The sequence below is a fragment of the Rhinatrema bivittatum genome, chromosome 1, assembly GCF_901001135.1.
Source record: "Rhinatrema bivittatum chromosome 1, aRhiBiv1.1, whole genome shotgun sequence".
Lineage (NCBI taxonomy): Eukaryota > Metazoa > Chordata > Amphibia > Gymnophiona > Rhinatrematidae > Rhinatrema > Rhinatrema bivittatum.
Window position 1 is genome coordinate 748,674,105 of NC_042615.1, and position 16,155 is coordinate 748,690,259.

At 46.8% G+C, this 16,155-nt stretch overlaps 1 protein-coding gene across 1 annotated transcript in view; it reads right to left on the bottom strand.

The window, feature by feature from the left end:
- The window catches only part of EGFLAM (EGF like, fibronectin type III and laminin G domains), a 343,739-nt gene that overhangs the window by 205,699 nt on the left and 121,885 nt on the right, over positions 1–16,155 (bottom strand). Inside the window, exon 6 of the mRNA XM_029578471.1 lies at positions 2,906–3,041. Within this exon, the coding sequence (XP_029434331.1) occupies positions 2,906–3,041 (136 nt within the window). The remainder of the gene's footprint in view (positions 1–2,905; positions 3,042–16,155) is intronic.

Here is a 16,155-nt window from a genome sequence, read left to right on the forward strand (position 1 = left end):
TCAGGTCATGTTCCGCCTACCATCTGCAACACAAAGTCCAGCAATAGTCATGGTTCTGTCCTAGCTGCCAGTTATCCATTATCCCCTTTATCACTACTAAGATATGGGCCAAAATAGGGCTCTCATCCATCATGTGGGTATGCATGACAGCCCACCGTTATACTGTTGATCTGCCCCTACTAGAACTGCTGCCTGCCCATGCATCATTCAGTTGTTACCAGTGTACAATCAAGGATAGATAGGCATATATAGCCTTCTGGCTGGTCCAAACGTTTCTGGTAAAATGGATGATACTCTTCTTTACTTTAGCCAGCAGTGCCTGCATCCAAGTATGGCACTGAGTGTACAGGGTGGGAGATGGATTTCCCCTTTTTTTTGTGGTTTTCCTGCTGCTGCTAATTTGAGTAGAAAACTGGGATCCCAGACTAGTACTGGTGGACTTCCTTGAAACTAATATTAACTGGTGTTATTTTTGCAAATGATGCTGCATACCTCTGTTTAAAGGATGGTTCAGTACCTTTTCTCTTGATGGCCTTCTGATAATGAATGCATTCTGAATATAAGAACATAAGAAATTGCCTTACCGAGCCTTACCAAGTCAGACCAAGGGTCCATCAAGCCCAGCATCCTGTTTCCAACAGTGGCCAATCCAGGCTACAAGTACCTGGTAAGTACCAAAACACTAAGTAGATCCTATGCTACTGAAGCCAGTAATAGCAGTGGCTATTCTCTAAGACAACTTGATTAATAGCAGTTAATGGACTTCTCCTCCAAAGAACTAGCTAAAATTAACTGCACTAACCACATCCTCTGGCAACAAATTCCAGAGCTTAATTGTGCATTGAGTGAAAAAGAATTTTCTCCGATTAGTTTTAAATGTGCTACTTGCTAATTTCATGGTGTACCCCCAAGTAGGTGGTTTTCGGCCCACCGTGGGAAATATCGTATTTCCCGCGGTTCGGGCTTTTGAAATTCGGGGGAAAATTTTGGTAAAAATTTGTTCGTATTCCCTAACCAGGACGAACATAAGAACATAAGAGCATAAGAAAATGCCATACTGGGTCAGACCAAGGGTCCATCAAGCCCAGCATCCTGTTTCCAACAGTGGCCAATCCAGGCCATAAGAACCTGGCAAGTACCCAAAAAAAGTCTATTCCATGTTACCATTGCTAATGGCAGTGGCTATTCTCTAAGTGAACTTAATAGCAGGTAATGGACTTCTCCTCCAAGAACTTATCCAATCCTTTTTTAAACACAGCTATACTAACTGCACTAACCACATCCTCTGGCAACAAATTCCAGAGTTTAATTGTGCGTTGAGTAAAAAAGAACTTTCTCCGATTAGTTTTAAATGTGCCCCATGCTAACTTCATGGCGTGCCCCCTAGTCTTTCTACTATCCGAAAGAGTAAATAACCGATTCACATCTACCCATTCTAGACCTCTCATGATTTTAAACACCTCTATCATATCCGCCCTCAGTCGTCTCTTCTCCAAGCTGAAAAGTCCTAACCTCTTTAGTCTTTCCTTATAGGGGAGTTGTTCCATTCCCCTTATCATTTTGGTAGCCCTTCTCTGTACCTTCTCCATCGCAATTATATCTTTTTTGAGATGCGGCGACCAAAATTGTACACAGTATTCAAGGTGCGGTCTCACCATGGAGCGATACAGAGGCATTATGACATTTTCCGTTTTATTCACCATTCCCTTTCTAATAATTCCCAACATTCTGTTTGCTTTTTTGACTGCCGCAGTACACTGTACCGACTATTTCAATGTGTTATCCACTATGACACCTAGATCTCTTTCTTGGGTTGTAGCACCTAATATGGAACCCAACATTGTGTAATTATAGCATGGGTTATTTTTCCCTATATGCATCACCTTGCACTTATCCACATTAAATTTCATCTGCCATTTGGATGCCCAATTTTCCAGTCTCACAAGGTCTGCTTGTGATTTAACTACTCTGAACAGTTTCGTGTCATCTGCAAATTTGATTATCTCACTCGTCGTATTTCTTTCCAGATCATTTATAAATATATTGAAAAGTAAGGGTCCCAATACAGATCCCTGAGGCACTCCACTGTCCACTCCCTTCCACTGAGAAAATTGCCCATTTAATCCTACTCTCTGTTTCCTGTCTTTTAGCCAGTTTGCAATCCACAAAAGGACATCACCACCTATCCCATGACTTTTTACTTTTCCTAGAAGCCTCTCATGAGGAACTTTGTCAAACGCCTTCTGAAAATCCAAGTATACTATATCTACCGGTTCACCTTTATCCACATGTTTATTAACTCCTTCAAAAAGGTGAAGCAGATTTGTGAGGCAAGACTTGCCCTGGGTAAAGCCATGCTGACTTTGTTCCATTAAACCATGTCTTTCTATATGTTCTGTGATTTTAATGTTTAGAACACTTTCCACTATTTTTCCTGGCACTGAAGTCAGGCTAACCGGTCTGTAGTTTCCCGGATCGCCCCTGGATCCCTTTTTAAATATTGGGGTTACATTTGCTATCCTCCAGTCTTCAGGTACAATGGATGATTTTAATGATAAGTTACAAATTTTTACTAATAGGTCTGAAATTTCATTTTTTAGTTCCTTCAGAACTCTGGGGTGTATACCATCCGGTCCAGGTGATTTACTACTCTTCAGTTTGTCAATCAGGCCTACCACATCTTCTAGGTTCACCGTGATTTGATTCAGTCCATCTGAATATTACCCATGAAAACCTTCTCTATTACGGGTACTCCCCAACATCCTCTTCAGTAAACACCGAAGCAAAGAAATCATTTAGCATTAGCATTCGTCCTAAACGAATACACATCCCTAGTAGGCAGTAACTGGATTTTATATGCATGACATGTTTCACAAATAAATTTGTAGCTAAAAGACAGGCAAACCTGATAAACTCCACGATATAATGCTGGATAGATGAGCTTCCTTCACTGTCTTTTCCTGTCCAGGATATGGCGACTTCACAATCAGAAACAACCACCACCTCAGGTTGCGAGGGTGGTGGAGGGACCATGCATTTATCTGAATAAAAGGGAACATGATCTGATCAGAAATTTAGCAACTTTTTGGACTGAGGAGAACAGAAAAGACAAAACATTTGGGAGAAAAAAAAAGTAAATCTGAGCCGGATAACAGCATCATGTCAAACACTTTACTGAACATAGTGATACATAGTAATACAGTAGATAAAGGCAGAGAAAGCAAGTGTTGCTTACCTGTAACAGGTGTTCTCACAGGACAGCAGGATGTTAGTCCTCACATATGGATGACATCACAGGATGGAACCCTGTACAGAAAACTTTTCTGTCAAAGTTTCTTCAAAGCTTTGACTGACACTGGCACACTGAGTGCACTGAGCATGCTCAGCCTGCAATTATCCCTGTGAGCCACAGGTGTCTCCCTCAGTCTTGTCTTATAGCTAAAAGCGCAAGTGAAACTAAAAAAAACGTATACAGACCCAACTCCGTGGGGTGGCGGGTGGGTTTCGTGAAGACTACCATCCTGCTGTCCTGTGAGAACACCTGTTACAGGTAAGCAACACTTGCTTTCTCACAGGATAAGCAGGATGGTAGTCCTCATATATGGGTGAGTATCGAGCTGAGGATGCCCGAAAATGCACCAAATGCACCCAAGATGCGCGAAAAGCGCAATGACGGGGGTTGAATTTGGATCGGAGGGCATCCTGAAACCCTTAACGGGTTGGTGGAAGGATGTTCGGTAGTGAAACCGAAAAGAATAAGAGTAGACAGACTGGCCAAACATGGAGCATGCCAGCTAGTCGTATCTAAGCAATAATGGGCTGCGAAGGTATGGAAAGAACTCCAGGTTGCAGCCTGATAAATATGTATAAGCAGCAGCGGCCGAGGGAAAGCTATGAAGGCCGGGACGGACGCAACAGAGTGTGGTTACACACAGTGTTGTAGTGAAATGCCTGCTTGTTGGTAGGAAAAAGAGATAAAGACCGTCATTTAGGAGGAATAGGTCTGTTTGCCCACTGGAACTCGAAGCTTGACTCTTGCCACAGAAGGAAAGAGTTAGGTGGAATTCCTATGGAGTGTAGTGTGATCTAGATAGAATGCAAGTGCACTATTACTGTGCAAGAAGTGGAAAAAACCCTCTCTCTCTGGTGAGAGAGAGGTGTTGGGAAAAATGGGCAGAGTATATTCTGAGTAAGGTGAGATGCAAAATCTACCTTAAGAAAGCAAATGTTGCTTACCTGTAACAGTGGTTCTCACAGGACAGCAGGATGTTAGTCCTCACATATGGGTGACATCATCAGGATGGAGCCCAATCACGGAAAACTTCTGTCAAAGTTTCCAGAACTTTGACTGGCCCCTACTGGGCATGCCCAGCATGGCACTAACCCTGCAGCCAGCAGGGGTCCCCCTTCAGTCTTATTTGAAAGCTACAGGCAGTGCCGAAAAATAAAATAACAAAACGTTACGAACCCAACACCACAGGGCAGCAGGCGGGTTTCATGAGGACTAACATCCTGCTGTCCTGTGAGAACACCTGTTACAGGTAAGCAACATTTGCTTTCTCACAGGACAAGCAGGATGGTAGTCCTCACATATGGGTGAGTACCGAGCTGAGTATGTCCGAATATGCACCAAATGTACCCAACGGCATGCAACAGGCACAACAACTGGGGTGGAATTTGGTAGAGGGCATCCTGAACCCCACCGGGCAGGCGGAAGGGTGTAGGTACGTCACGTTGGAAATAAGTTACACAGGCCAGACTGGCCGAAGATGGAATCTTGTCTTCCGGCTTTGTCCAAGCAATAGTGGGCTGTGAAAGTGTGGAGAGAACTCCAGGTGGCAGCCCTGCAAATGTCAGGAAGCGGCATCGATCGTAGGTGTGCTACTGAAGTCGCCATGGCCCTCACAGAGTGTGCTTTGACACGGTCTTGAAAAGGAATGCCTGCTTGCTGATAGAAAAGAGATATGCAGTCTACCAACCAGGAGGAGAGAGTCTGCTTACCCACAGGTTGCCCTAATTTATTGGGATGGAAATAGACGAATAACTGAGTACTCTTCCTGTGGGCAACTGTACGGTCTAGGTAGAACGCTAGAGCCCATTTACAGTCAAGGGTATGCAGAGCCTGTTCCCCTGGATTGGAATGAGGCCTGGGAAAAAAGGTAGGTAGTATGATGGATTGATTAATGTGAAACTTCAAAACTACCTTAGGTAAAAATTTAGGGTGAGTGCGGAGTACCGCCCGGTCTTGCAGGAGTTTAGTGTAAGGCGGATAGGGAACTAGGGCCTGTAACTCACTAACCCTGCGAGCTGAAGTGATAGCCAAAAGGAAAATCACTTTCCATGTGAGATATTTTAGGTCACAGGAGTGAAGAGGCTCGAATGGTGGTTTCATGAGCCGACCAAGAACCAGATTAAGGTCCCAAGAAGGGGCCGGAGGACGTAAAGGTGGCTTGATATGGAGCAAGCCCTTTAAAAAGCGTGTTACGAGGGGTTGTACTGATATAGGAACCTCCCCGACACCTTTATGGAAGGCGGCTACCGCACTGACATGCATTCTGATTGAAGAGGTCTTTAAACCTGACTCTGACAAATGCCAGAGATAGTCCAAAAACCTTGGGATTGGATAGGAAAAGGGATCAAGGGACTGCAAAGTGCACCATGATGTGTACCGTTTCCATTTATAGGAATAAGATTTTCTTGTGGAAGGCTTTCGCGAAGCAATCAGGACACGAGAAACCGAATCTGAAAGGTTAAGTGGTTGAAGGATTAACCTTTCAACATCCATGCCGTCAGGGACAAGGCCCGAAGATTGGGATGGCGTAGGCATCCATCGTTTTGAGTGATCAAATGCGGGTCCATTCCCAAGGGAATGTGCCTGCGGATGGAGAGATCCTGGAGTATAGGAAACCACACTTGGCGTGGCCAGTGAGGTGCTATCAGGATCATGGTTCCCTTGTCCTTACGTAGTTTCACGAGAGTCTTCTAAAGAAGAGGAAGTAGAGGGAATGCATAGAGCAGACCGGTTGCCCACAAGAGGGAGAATGCATCTCTGGGCTGAGAGCGCTCGCTCCGAATGAGGGAGCAGTAGTTGTCCACTTTGTGGTTTGAGGGGACTCAAAGAGGTCTGTCTGGGGGTATCCCCATTGGCGAAAGACTGAGGTCGCTACCGAGGGGTCGCAGGAATGGTCGATGCCATTTCTGGAATGGGCTTCTTCGATGGTGGGTCGGACGGTGGCGAGGTAGATGATTTCGCTCCCTTGACGGTCCGAGACTTACGATGCCGATGGCAATGTTTCTCCCTACGATCCCCTCAATCTTGAGGGGGAGTAAGGGAGTCGATGGCCGTGAAGACGTCGATGGCGGACGGTCACCGGATGGAGGTCGATGCTGGTGCGACTTCGACGGTGCCGGTTCCGATGACGTTGATGCGATGGACGGCGTTGTGGTGTGAGCACGGAAGAGGAGTCCCATCTTCTCCATTCTGACTTTGCGACCTTTTAGTGTCATGAGGGCACATTTGGTGCAAGTCAGGACATCATGCTCACGGCCTAAACACATTACACAGACTCCATGAGGGTCTGTGATAGATATGGTACGAGTACAGTCTGGGCACCGACGAAACCCCGACGCCATGGCCATAGAAAAAAATTGAGCTGCGGTATGGTCGACGGCCAGTAGGCCGCGAGGGCCAAACTCGACAGTAATTGACAGAAATGGGTAAAAACTTACCGGAGTATCGCGGCCTGAGAAAAATTAGAGGAGGGACCCCTGTGGGGCAATTTAAGTTTAATTAACTCCGTGAGGAAAATTCCTGTCAGGAATCTCTTCAGAGCTCCTAAACCGCGAGGCTACTGCTGCGCGGAAAAAAGAAGACTGAAGGGGGACCCCTGCTGGCTGCAGGGTTAGTGCCATGCTGGGCATGCCCAGTAGGGGCCAGTCAAAGTTCTGGAAACTTTGACAGAAGTTTTCCGTGATTGGGCTCCATCCTGTTGATGTCACCCATATGTGAGGACTACCATCCTGCTTGTCCTGTGAAAAAGATAGGACGTTGAATACGTAAAAACCACTCAGTCATGGAGGAACACAGGGTCAGATGAGTATGTAACAAGGTGTGAAACTCACTGACCCTGTTGGCAGAAATGACATTTATGAGGGAAAAAATTTTCCACGTGAAACTGTGAAAAGAGAGCAATGGAAAGGCTCGAACGGAGAACGTATGAGACTTATAAGGATAAGATATAGGTTCCGTTCCATGACTAGTGAAAATAGAGGCAGCTTGATCAGTGGATAATCCACGGTAAGCTGACTCAGAAGGGGTTTACCGTAAATCGGGTATCCCAACACCCAAACGATACACCAATTGGAACAGAGGTGTACCTATGTGGAGGATATCTGGGGAGCAGAATCTGAGGGAGCAAGAGAAAAGAGTGGAGTAGAAAAAAGAAAAAGGGTAATACCCTTTTGTATGCGTCATGTGGTAAATCATGCCATTTGGAATGGTATGATTTATGTGTGGAAGGTTTTGTGACGCTACCAGTACCTGAGAACATCAGTAAGTCTACGATTTGTGACTGACTGCTGAGAAGGCGAATTGGTTACTGGTGTGATAGATTGAGAAGTATGGGAAGCATACTGGTCTCGGGCAGGACGTGGGTGTGAGGAACAGTGAACCCCGTCCCAGTTCAGCATTAGAAGAGTGCTGGCTACGAAAGGCAGTGGAAGAGACACATTTAAGAGGCACATTGGAAACATGTGTAGAAAGTAGAATCTGTGCACCGTATGGTTCGATTCGGACGCAGAGGGCAAGTTCGGTTGACCTCAGCGCTAGAAGATTTTTCTCACCACACATGTAGTTCGAAATCATTCGAGAGGATGGAACCTACATGGAGAAGGTCTTTTAGTGCATTTGGTAAATCTCTTAGAGAAGTGGCCCGAAGATGCATAGAGTGAGCAAGGGCCAAGGGTAGAGCTGAGCAGCTTCCTTGCAGAGCAGCTAAGATGTTGTGTGTGCTTGTGTGGTGGAAAGCACATTGTCCCTATGCTGTCTGTCTGTATGCACAAAGATTTGTTGCAGAGACAGTATTGGAAGGCATAAGGGTATAACTCATGGCTACAAGCTCCAGGAAGTTTATGTGAAACTGCGCCTGAACAGAATAGACGCATATTGGGTTGAGAAGATTTTAGGTCAAACTTTCAACCCTGAGGAAATGTGAGCATGAGCGGGATCAGACTAGGTTTTGGTTCTAGATCTGCAATATAGATGAGGGACAAAAGCGGTTGAACATCTTGGACCCACTGATAATGGAATTTCACTGAATCTAACCCATAGCAGTTTTGGATCTATAAGGAAAGTACATAGTGAAAAAACCCCATAGCCCAACAATGAAGAATTGAGGGGCTGAGATTATGGAAAAATGCACGCAGGGACATGTAAGAATTTATTAGAATGCCTGCGCGTATGTTGGACAGGAAGGTCATTGTGACTGTGGTGTCCAGAAGTGTTGTATAAGGGATTTATGGCATGACAGTAATCCCAGTTAGTAAATGTATAGTGAGTCATGAAGAAGTTAGAGCTCCGTGCATGGACTGCCTGTGGTTATGCAGCTGTCCATGCAAGGAAAAGCGTGAATGATGTTGCACTCCGCAGAGAAGCAGTATTCAACGATAGTGATTCAATGAATACCCCAGTTGCCGAAGTTGGTGTAACCGGCAGAGCTTGGGATTGTAATATTGTTGATTCACCATGAAGCACATAGAAAGATTAGAGGTAATGTACTTACTGCGATATGGAAGCATAGTAACGAGAGATACCATTTTACCTGTGCCTTCTGAAGAAAGTTGGTATTTCTGAGGTCCAGGATGGGTGGAGAGTAACTACTTTTTGTTGAAAGAAAGAATAGTGTAATTAAAACTCCCCAACCCCCCCACCTTCCCCCCTCTGCGCTTTGTAGCGTCTGGGGGTGTGTACCGGGAACCTTGGTACAAGGTGGGGTGGCTGCTCTGATATCCAGCCATTTGGGAGACCAGGAGGTGTCCAACTGGAGGGGCTGATGTAATCTGGATATCATGTAACCTCCCATGGGAGTGTGAGCAGTAAAGTCTTACCCGCATTTCTGTGTGCTGTACAAGGAGACATCGAGACCTGTTGTCAGGCTTCAAGGTGGACTTGCACTTGAGGCAGCATTTGCTGGATTTCATGTTTAGCAGATCAGCGAATGCACCTGGAACTTTGGTTCTGGAGCAGGAACCAGAAGCCAGAGCATTAATCAGTACAGAGCCTCGTTGCTGAAAAAGGGAGGAAGCCCTGATGCAATCCCAAAGAAATGATAGAGAGGTTCTCCTGGTATTGTGGCTGACATAGCTGGCATAGCGATATGTGACACTAATACGGTTCTTGGAAGGTACATGACCTAGAACTTTTCGAACCATGTGGCCCGAATTAGAGAACACATTTCAATGGGAATGCCGCAGAAGCGGGTTCTTACCATCCGACGTGGATCGCCGAAGGACGAGCCGGTGAAGATTGCTGGCTCCGTCGATTTCAGGAGTCCTCGAGGGGTAGCCCGTAGACGTAGACGTCCGTCTCAACTCTGATGCCTGGTATGGTGGCGCAGGTATAGAGGAGACGAGCTGGGCATGGCTGGCGCTTACACCGTAATTAGCGGAGGGCCACAATCCCGCACCGATGATGGTCGGGCATGCCTCGGGAACAGGGGAGCCGATTAATGAGCTCGTGAATCCGACCCTCGTCGCAGCGGCTCGATGTCTCGTGACGCCAGTGCAGAATTCTTCGGAACTCGTTCCGGTGTTTCTGGAGCATCAAGGACTGCCAAAACTATGCGGAACAGTGCCGATGGCAGTGGTGATTTGCTCGGCCCGAGCATTGTCCAGCATCAAGAAGGATAGTACCGATGTGCTAGATGGCATCGGTGGCGGACGGTCACCGTGTCGATGATGATGCATGCCACAGTGCTCGGCCCGGTCTTTCCCCAGAGCTGAGATGGATGCCCTCGCTGTCATGGATGGCGACTGATGACGGACTGTCAGCATGCCTGCACTGCTCCTGGCACTATGTAGTGTCTTAGGCTAAATGGGGCTTTAATAAGAACCCAAAGCATGGAGCACTGCATTTAGGCAAGGGCATTACGTGGCGGTGCTATGTCAGTGTTCACAGTGTCGATGGCGGCCGAAGCGGCCTCGAGGGTATCATCAAAAATATATATGAAAAAACATCAATGACTCGGCCAGAGTAATGATGACAGTGACGGAGCACTGACGGCATCGGCGTAGGTATCTATGGGAACGATGTGACATCGAATAATCGAAAAAAAACATCGTTGGTATCGGAAAAATGATACTGGCATCGATGGAGTTGATGACCGCATCGATAGGAACATCGAAGACATCGATGGAAACGACGTGGGCGTCAAGGGCATCGATGTATGGAGGCGGGCGCTGAGGGCATCGGTGACATGGCCAAGGGCATCGACGGCATGGCCACGGGTGTCAACAGTATCAATTGGATCGATTCGGGCAGCAATGGCATCCATGGCATTGATGCCATGGATGCGGGCATTGATGCCACAGACATGGGCACTGATGCCACGGACGTGAGCACCAATGCCATGGGCGCAGGCACCGATGGATTCAACATGGACATCGATGGATTCGACGTGGGCATCGATGCCACGGATGTGGGCACTGACGCCACGGACGTGAGCACCAACTCCATGGGCATCGATGGATTTGACGTGGGTATTGATGCCACGGATGTGAGCACTGATGGCCACCGATGTGGGCATCAATGCCACGGAAGCGGGCACTGATGGCCACCAATGGAAAGGTCCTGGGCATCGATGGCATCCATAAAATAAAGGATGGCATTGATGGAATGACCCCGGCATCAATGGAAGTGCCCCGGGCGACGGTGGCATCGACCCGGGCATGGATGGCACCGACGAGACAAGGTGTACGTCGATGGCTTCCATCCGGGCAATGATGGCACCGATGGAACCCAAGGAAAAAATCAGTGCCATGGATGAAAAACATGGACGGCACTGATAGAAACGATGCAGGGAGGATGGCATCAGGGTACTGCGGGGGGAGGGGTACCATTGGCATCTAAGAATCCAGGATGGTCTGAAGTGCCGATGGTAGCGATGGGGCATCGATTGCGCGAGGGTACCGAGAAAATCGGACCTGAATCTACAGGGGCCCTGGCGGCAACGGAAACCGTGGAAGTCCCTGTCCCACTAGCGCTAATAACCAAGCAGAGTGTCACAGAGGGACACTCGCAGGCTATGTGTAGCTAACTGAAAAAATAGGGAGAGGGAAGGCCGCAGTCGGTTGGCAGGCCAGAAAGGTGACAGGAACCGACCAAAAAAACAGGGCATAGTACTCACTGAGCGTCGAATAAACGTATGCGGAGGGAGACCCGTGCAGGGAAAAGTGTTTGTGAAGTAAAAGTTTAAGTCTTTCCTAGAGGAAAAAGTGTTAGAATTTCTCACAGAGCTCCTAACCGCTATGCTTACTGCAGAGCGTAAAAAAGAAGACTGAGGGAGACACCTGTGGCTCACAGGGATAATTGCAGGTTGAGCATGCTCAGTGCACTCAGTGTGCCAGTAGCACTCAGTGTGCCAGTGTGCCACTCAGTGCCACTGAGTGTGCCAGTGTGTCAAAGCTTTGTAGAAACTTTGACAGAGAAGTTTTCCGTACAGGGCTCTATCCTGTGATGTCACCCATATGTGAGGACTACCATCCTGCTTGTCCTGTGAGAAAGACAATTTGCATATCTAGTCTGCATAGTTAGTCCTTTCCATACCGTAAGGATATATCTTAGCTGCCAACTGTGAAGCTTGACTACTAGTAGGATATCTTCCTTTCCAAAATGATTCTTGTTTTCTTCTTCTTCTTTTTGTTCCCTACCATCCTCAGTAGATGGACATACAAGATTCTATATGGTATCACACCCAGTCCCTCTCCCTACTAGTGAGACACAGTGAACATACACACATTGGGGTAGATTTTCAAAAAACGCGAATAGGCGTACTTTTGCTGGCGCATCAGGCACCAGCAAAAGTACGCTGGATTTTAGTAGATACGCGCGGAGCCGCGCATATCCACTAAAAAAAGGATCGGCGCGCGCAAGGCTATGAATTCTGTATAGCCGGCGCGCGCCGAGCCGCGCAGCCTACCCCCGTTCCCTCCAAGGCCGCTCCGAAATCGGAGCGGCCTTGGAGGGAATCCTCTAACGCCCTCCCCTCACCTTCCCCTCCCTTCCTCTACCTAACCCACCCGCCCGGCCCTGTCTACACTCCCCCTTTACCTTTCTCCGGGGATTTACGCCTCCCGGAGGGAGAAGTAAATCCCCGCGCGCCAGCGGACCTGTTGCGCGCCGGGACGCAACCGGGGGGCGGGTACGGAGGGTGCGGCCACGCCCCCGGATCGCCCCGGGCCGTAGCCACGCCCCCGTACCCGCCCCCCAAACGCTGCCGACACGCCCTCTAAACGCCGCGACAACCGGGCCCGCCCCCGACACGCCCCCCTCGGAGAACCCCGGGACTTACGCGAGTCCCGGGGCTCTGCGCGCGCCGGTAGGCCTATGTAAAATAGGCTCACCGGCGCGCAGGGCCCTGCTCGCCTAAATCCGCCCGGTTTTGGGCGGATTTAGGCGAGCAGGGCTCTGAAAATCCACCCCATAATGAGAAGAAAACAGTTTTCTAAACAAAAATCATTTGGCCAAGCTTCTTAAAGAATATTCAATAGAAAATCTTAATATTGCTAAATCCAGGTGATTTGTAGCCAGAAAGAATAATAAAAATTACAAAACCACTGCAAATTTAAATATTTGTCTGTACAATATTTAATCATGGAACTTACATTCTTCTTTGCAACAGAAAACAGTAAAAACAGGCATGAGAAATTATTTCTCCTTTGCTCTGTGAAAGGAATAATAGGGGCAAGCAAAGTGTCCAAAAATATTTTGGAGCAGTAGTATGTTTGAAGGAACTTAGGGATAATAGTATGCTCAAAGGATTTGAGGGGTAGTACCATGCTCAAAAAGTCTTTGGGGATAGAGTATATGTCATATCTCCTTTTCAGATTTACTTTTGTAATTGTGAAGTGAGATTAAACGTGAATCAAACACACGCAGACCAAAAACTGTGGTTGCCTGGCAAAACCAAACCCAAATATTTTTAGGAAGGCACAACTGCAGGTTTGGGCAGAAAAAGCATATTTTCCCCAGAAATTGTGTTGAAACATGCTAGAAAGGTATGTTCCTTCATTTAAATTATGTTTACAAACATAATGTGTTGGTTGTGCCTTCTTACAAAAATCATAAATTACGGTAAGGTAATCAAGAATAAGATCATTTTCCTCTGCTGATCAATTGCTGTGGAATGATTTACCTACGGATCTGAGGGAAAATAAGAATAATTTAGAATTCACAAAAATTGTGAAAGCTTGGTTCTTTAAACAAGCTTATAGAGTGCTTAATATGATTTAAATTTTATATTATGTATATGTTTGTTAGTTTTATCATATTATGAGTGTTTTACTGTTGTAAGAGACCTTTGGTTTCTCCTTACTAAAGGAGTATACCATTAATCTGGGGAAGTTCAATAGGAAACAACTGAGAGAGGTTTAGAATTTGTTTCCCCATGTGGGAACATGTAGATGGTGTGTCTTAGCTGTTTATCATCCCAACACATCTACTTTCCTCATGGATTTTTAGTTACCCTTTCAAGGAAGCAAGTCCCTCTCTTCTCATGCTTTAATTTTTCCTAATTTATGGGAAAGAAGTAAGCAAGTTTTCCCATTTAGGATTCAGCATCTGCTGACTTGTCTATTCCATTCTTTAAGCTTGTTTTTGGACTCTCTGAAGCCAATTGTTGAGAATGTATTTATTTAGATTTTTATATTCTGCTTTTTGGCTTCAAATTGTACATCAAAGTGGATTACATTCAGTATCAACAAAGTTTTTATTTTGGCAGCCACCCCCATTCTATGTGTTTGGAGATAACCAGATGAGCCCTCTCCTACCCAGTGGTGCCAGAGTATTCATAGTTTATTGGTTATGGAAGTACTCTCGAGTAAGCATTCTTCTGTTATGATACTGCTCGTGGATTCCATCCCTCGAGCAGATCTTCACCATTAGCAGCTGCCACCACCCCGGATCGTTATTTCGCGTCCTCTTCACCGCAGCTGGAGCCGTGGACTTTGTCTCCCCTGCGCGGCCAAGATCGCCGCCAACGTTTCCTACATCTTCGCGGCGCTAGGCCGCAAGCACCGGTCTCACCTGGCGGCTGGAGCCGCCCTTGGGGCCTCCTGCAGCGCCGGTGCGCACCTCTCTGCTATATTTAAAGGGCCAGACACAGGAAGTGTGCTGCCCCACCTTTAATGGGACTTCCTGCTTTAAAAGGGCTGCTCCGTCAGTTCGTCTTTGCCTTGCATCGGGGTTGCTTCACTCTGGAGGCTCCTGCCTGCCAGAGCTCCGTCAGGTTTTCTTCGTCTTCTCCATAGAGTTCTTGTTGTCATGCCATGTCAAGTTATGCCTTTGTGCCTGAGGTCCCTGTCCAGGTGTCCTGGTGTCTCGCTTAGATCCTCCGTTTCCTGATGTTCCAGGTTCCTCGATGTCCTGCTCATGTGTCTTCATCTTCAGCGCTCTTGAGCCTTCTGGTACCTGTTAGGGCGGGGGTCCCTCGGATGATGTCTTGCCCGAGTGTGGACTAGCTTATAGGTGGACTGGTGTCCTGTGCTCCTGAGCCGTCATGTCCTGCCAGCCGTTGGTGGAGCTTCGGATGACATCGGCTCCATTCTGCTTCGACTGGATCCTTCCCTGCACTTGTCCCGTTCCCTGCGCTTGTCCCGCTCCCAGCGTGGTCCGTGACTAGCCTCCTTGGGCTGTGTAGGGCGCGCAGTGGGATAGGGTGGTCCGCGACTCAGTCCCGCAGGTTGGCTGAGTATGGCGCCCTGAGAGACAGTGCCAGTGTCCTTCCGCCCAGTTCCTACCATGAAAAATCTCAAAAGCCTCAAAAACAACCCAGAGGGATATCCCAACCAGTTAGTGAACAGACTGGATGAAAAAACCCTCCCGACCCTAGTCAGGACCACCAAGCAGGGCTTGGCTCTTCCGACTGGGCCTGAGAAATAAAATCTAAACTCCTAACTACCTCTACTGTATGCAAAACAAAAGGGACTGCCGACTAAGCTCTAGCAAGAGCACTGTTACATATCCTACTGAAAAGGACGGCCATTCCAGACCCTGCAGAAGGAGGGGCTGTATTTGAATGAACACACACATATATACATATTATCATAGTGCCACAATCCTTGGGTCAGGGTGCCAAACTTCCAGTCTCTTTTCCGGGTTTTATCCCAAGCACCCTATTCCTTCCTGTAGTACAATGGATCAGAAATGCAAGAAATCGATGTCCTCCCACAGGCCCGGATACAGGAGAAAGTCTTTGTGATGCCTCAGAAGCACAAGGTTTTTAAGCTAACAATTTTATCTTGTTCCTTCCATCAGTGTTATTGTTCAAACATCAGGCAAAGCAACCTCATTCACAGTCTTAATCTAATCTTTTTACTTCTACCACAAAAGCAGTCTCTGTTCCATTAGCCGCTCTGTCTTTTCCCTCTCTTATATGTGACAGAGCTACTCCATTCCTGCCCTAGGGTGCAATGACTATGCCCTTTGATCCCCTCACCCAGATTGGTCAGCCATTTTAAGCAGACACCATTGCAAGCCATCCTGGTAGTTCCTGGTCTTTTTAAGCTTGTAATCGCAGCAGCTTCTAGCATAATAACACCAAATAATAACACCAAAGTTTTCCTCTCCAAAACCCCAGATCGTAATCTATATCCTATCCCCCCCGAGCTACAATGTTATATGTTTTAATGTCTTAATATAATAGACTCTCTCTTTTACCCTATACAACTTACCATGTTACAATGTTTATTTTATAAGTTACCATTATACCCTGTTACAATGTAAAATAAGCAGATCTTGCCTTATTTATTTAGTTATATGTAAACCGATGTGATATCTCGATCGAATGCCGGTATATAAAAGCAAATAAATAAATAAATAAACAAACAAACAAATAAATAACAAAAACACTCTTTCTGCAATATACAATCTCTCTGCCACTG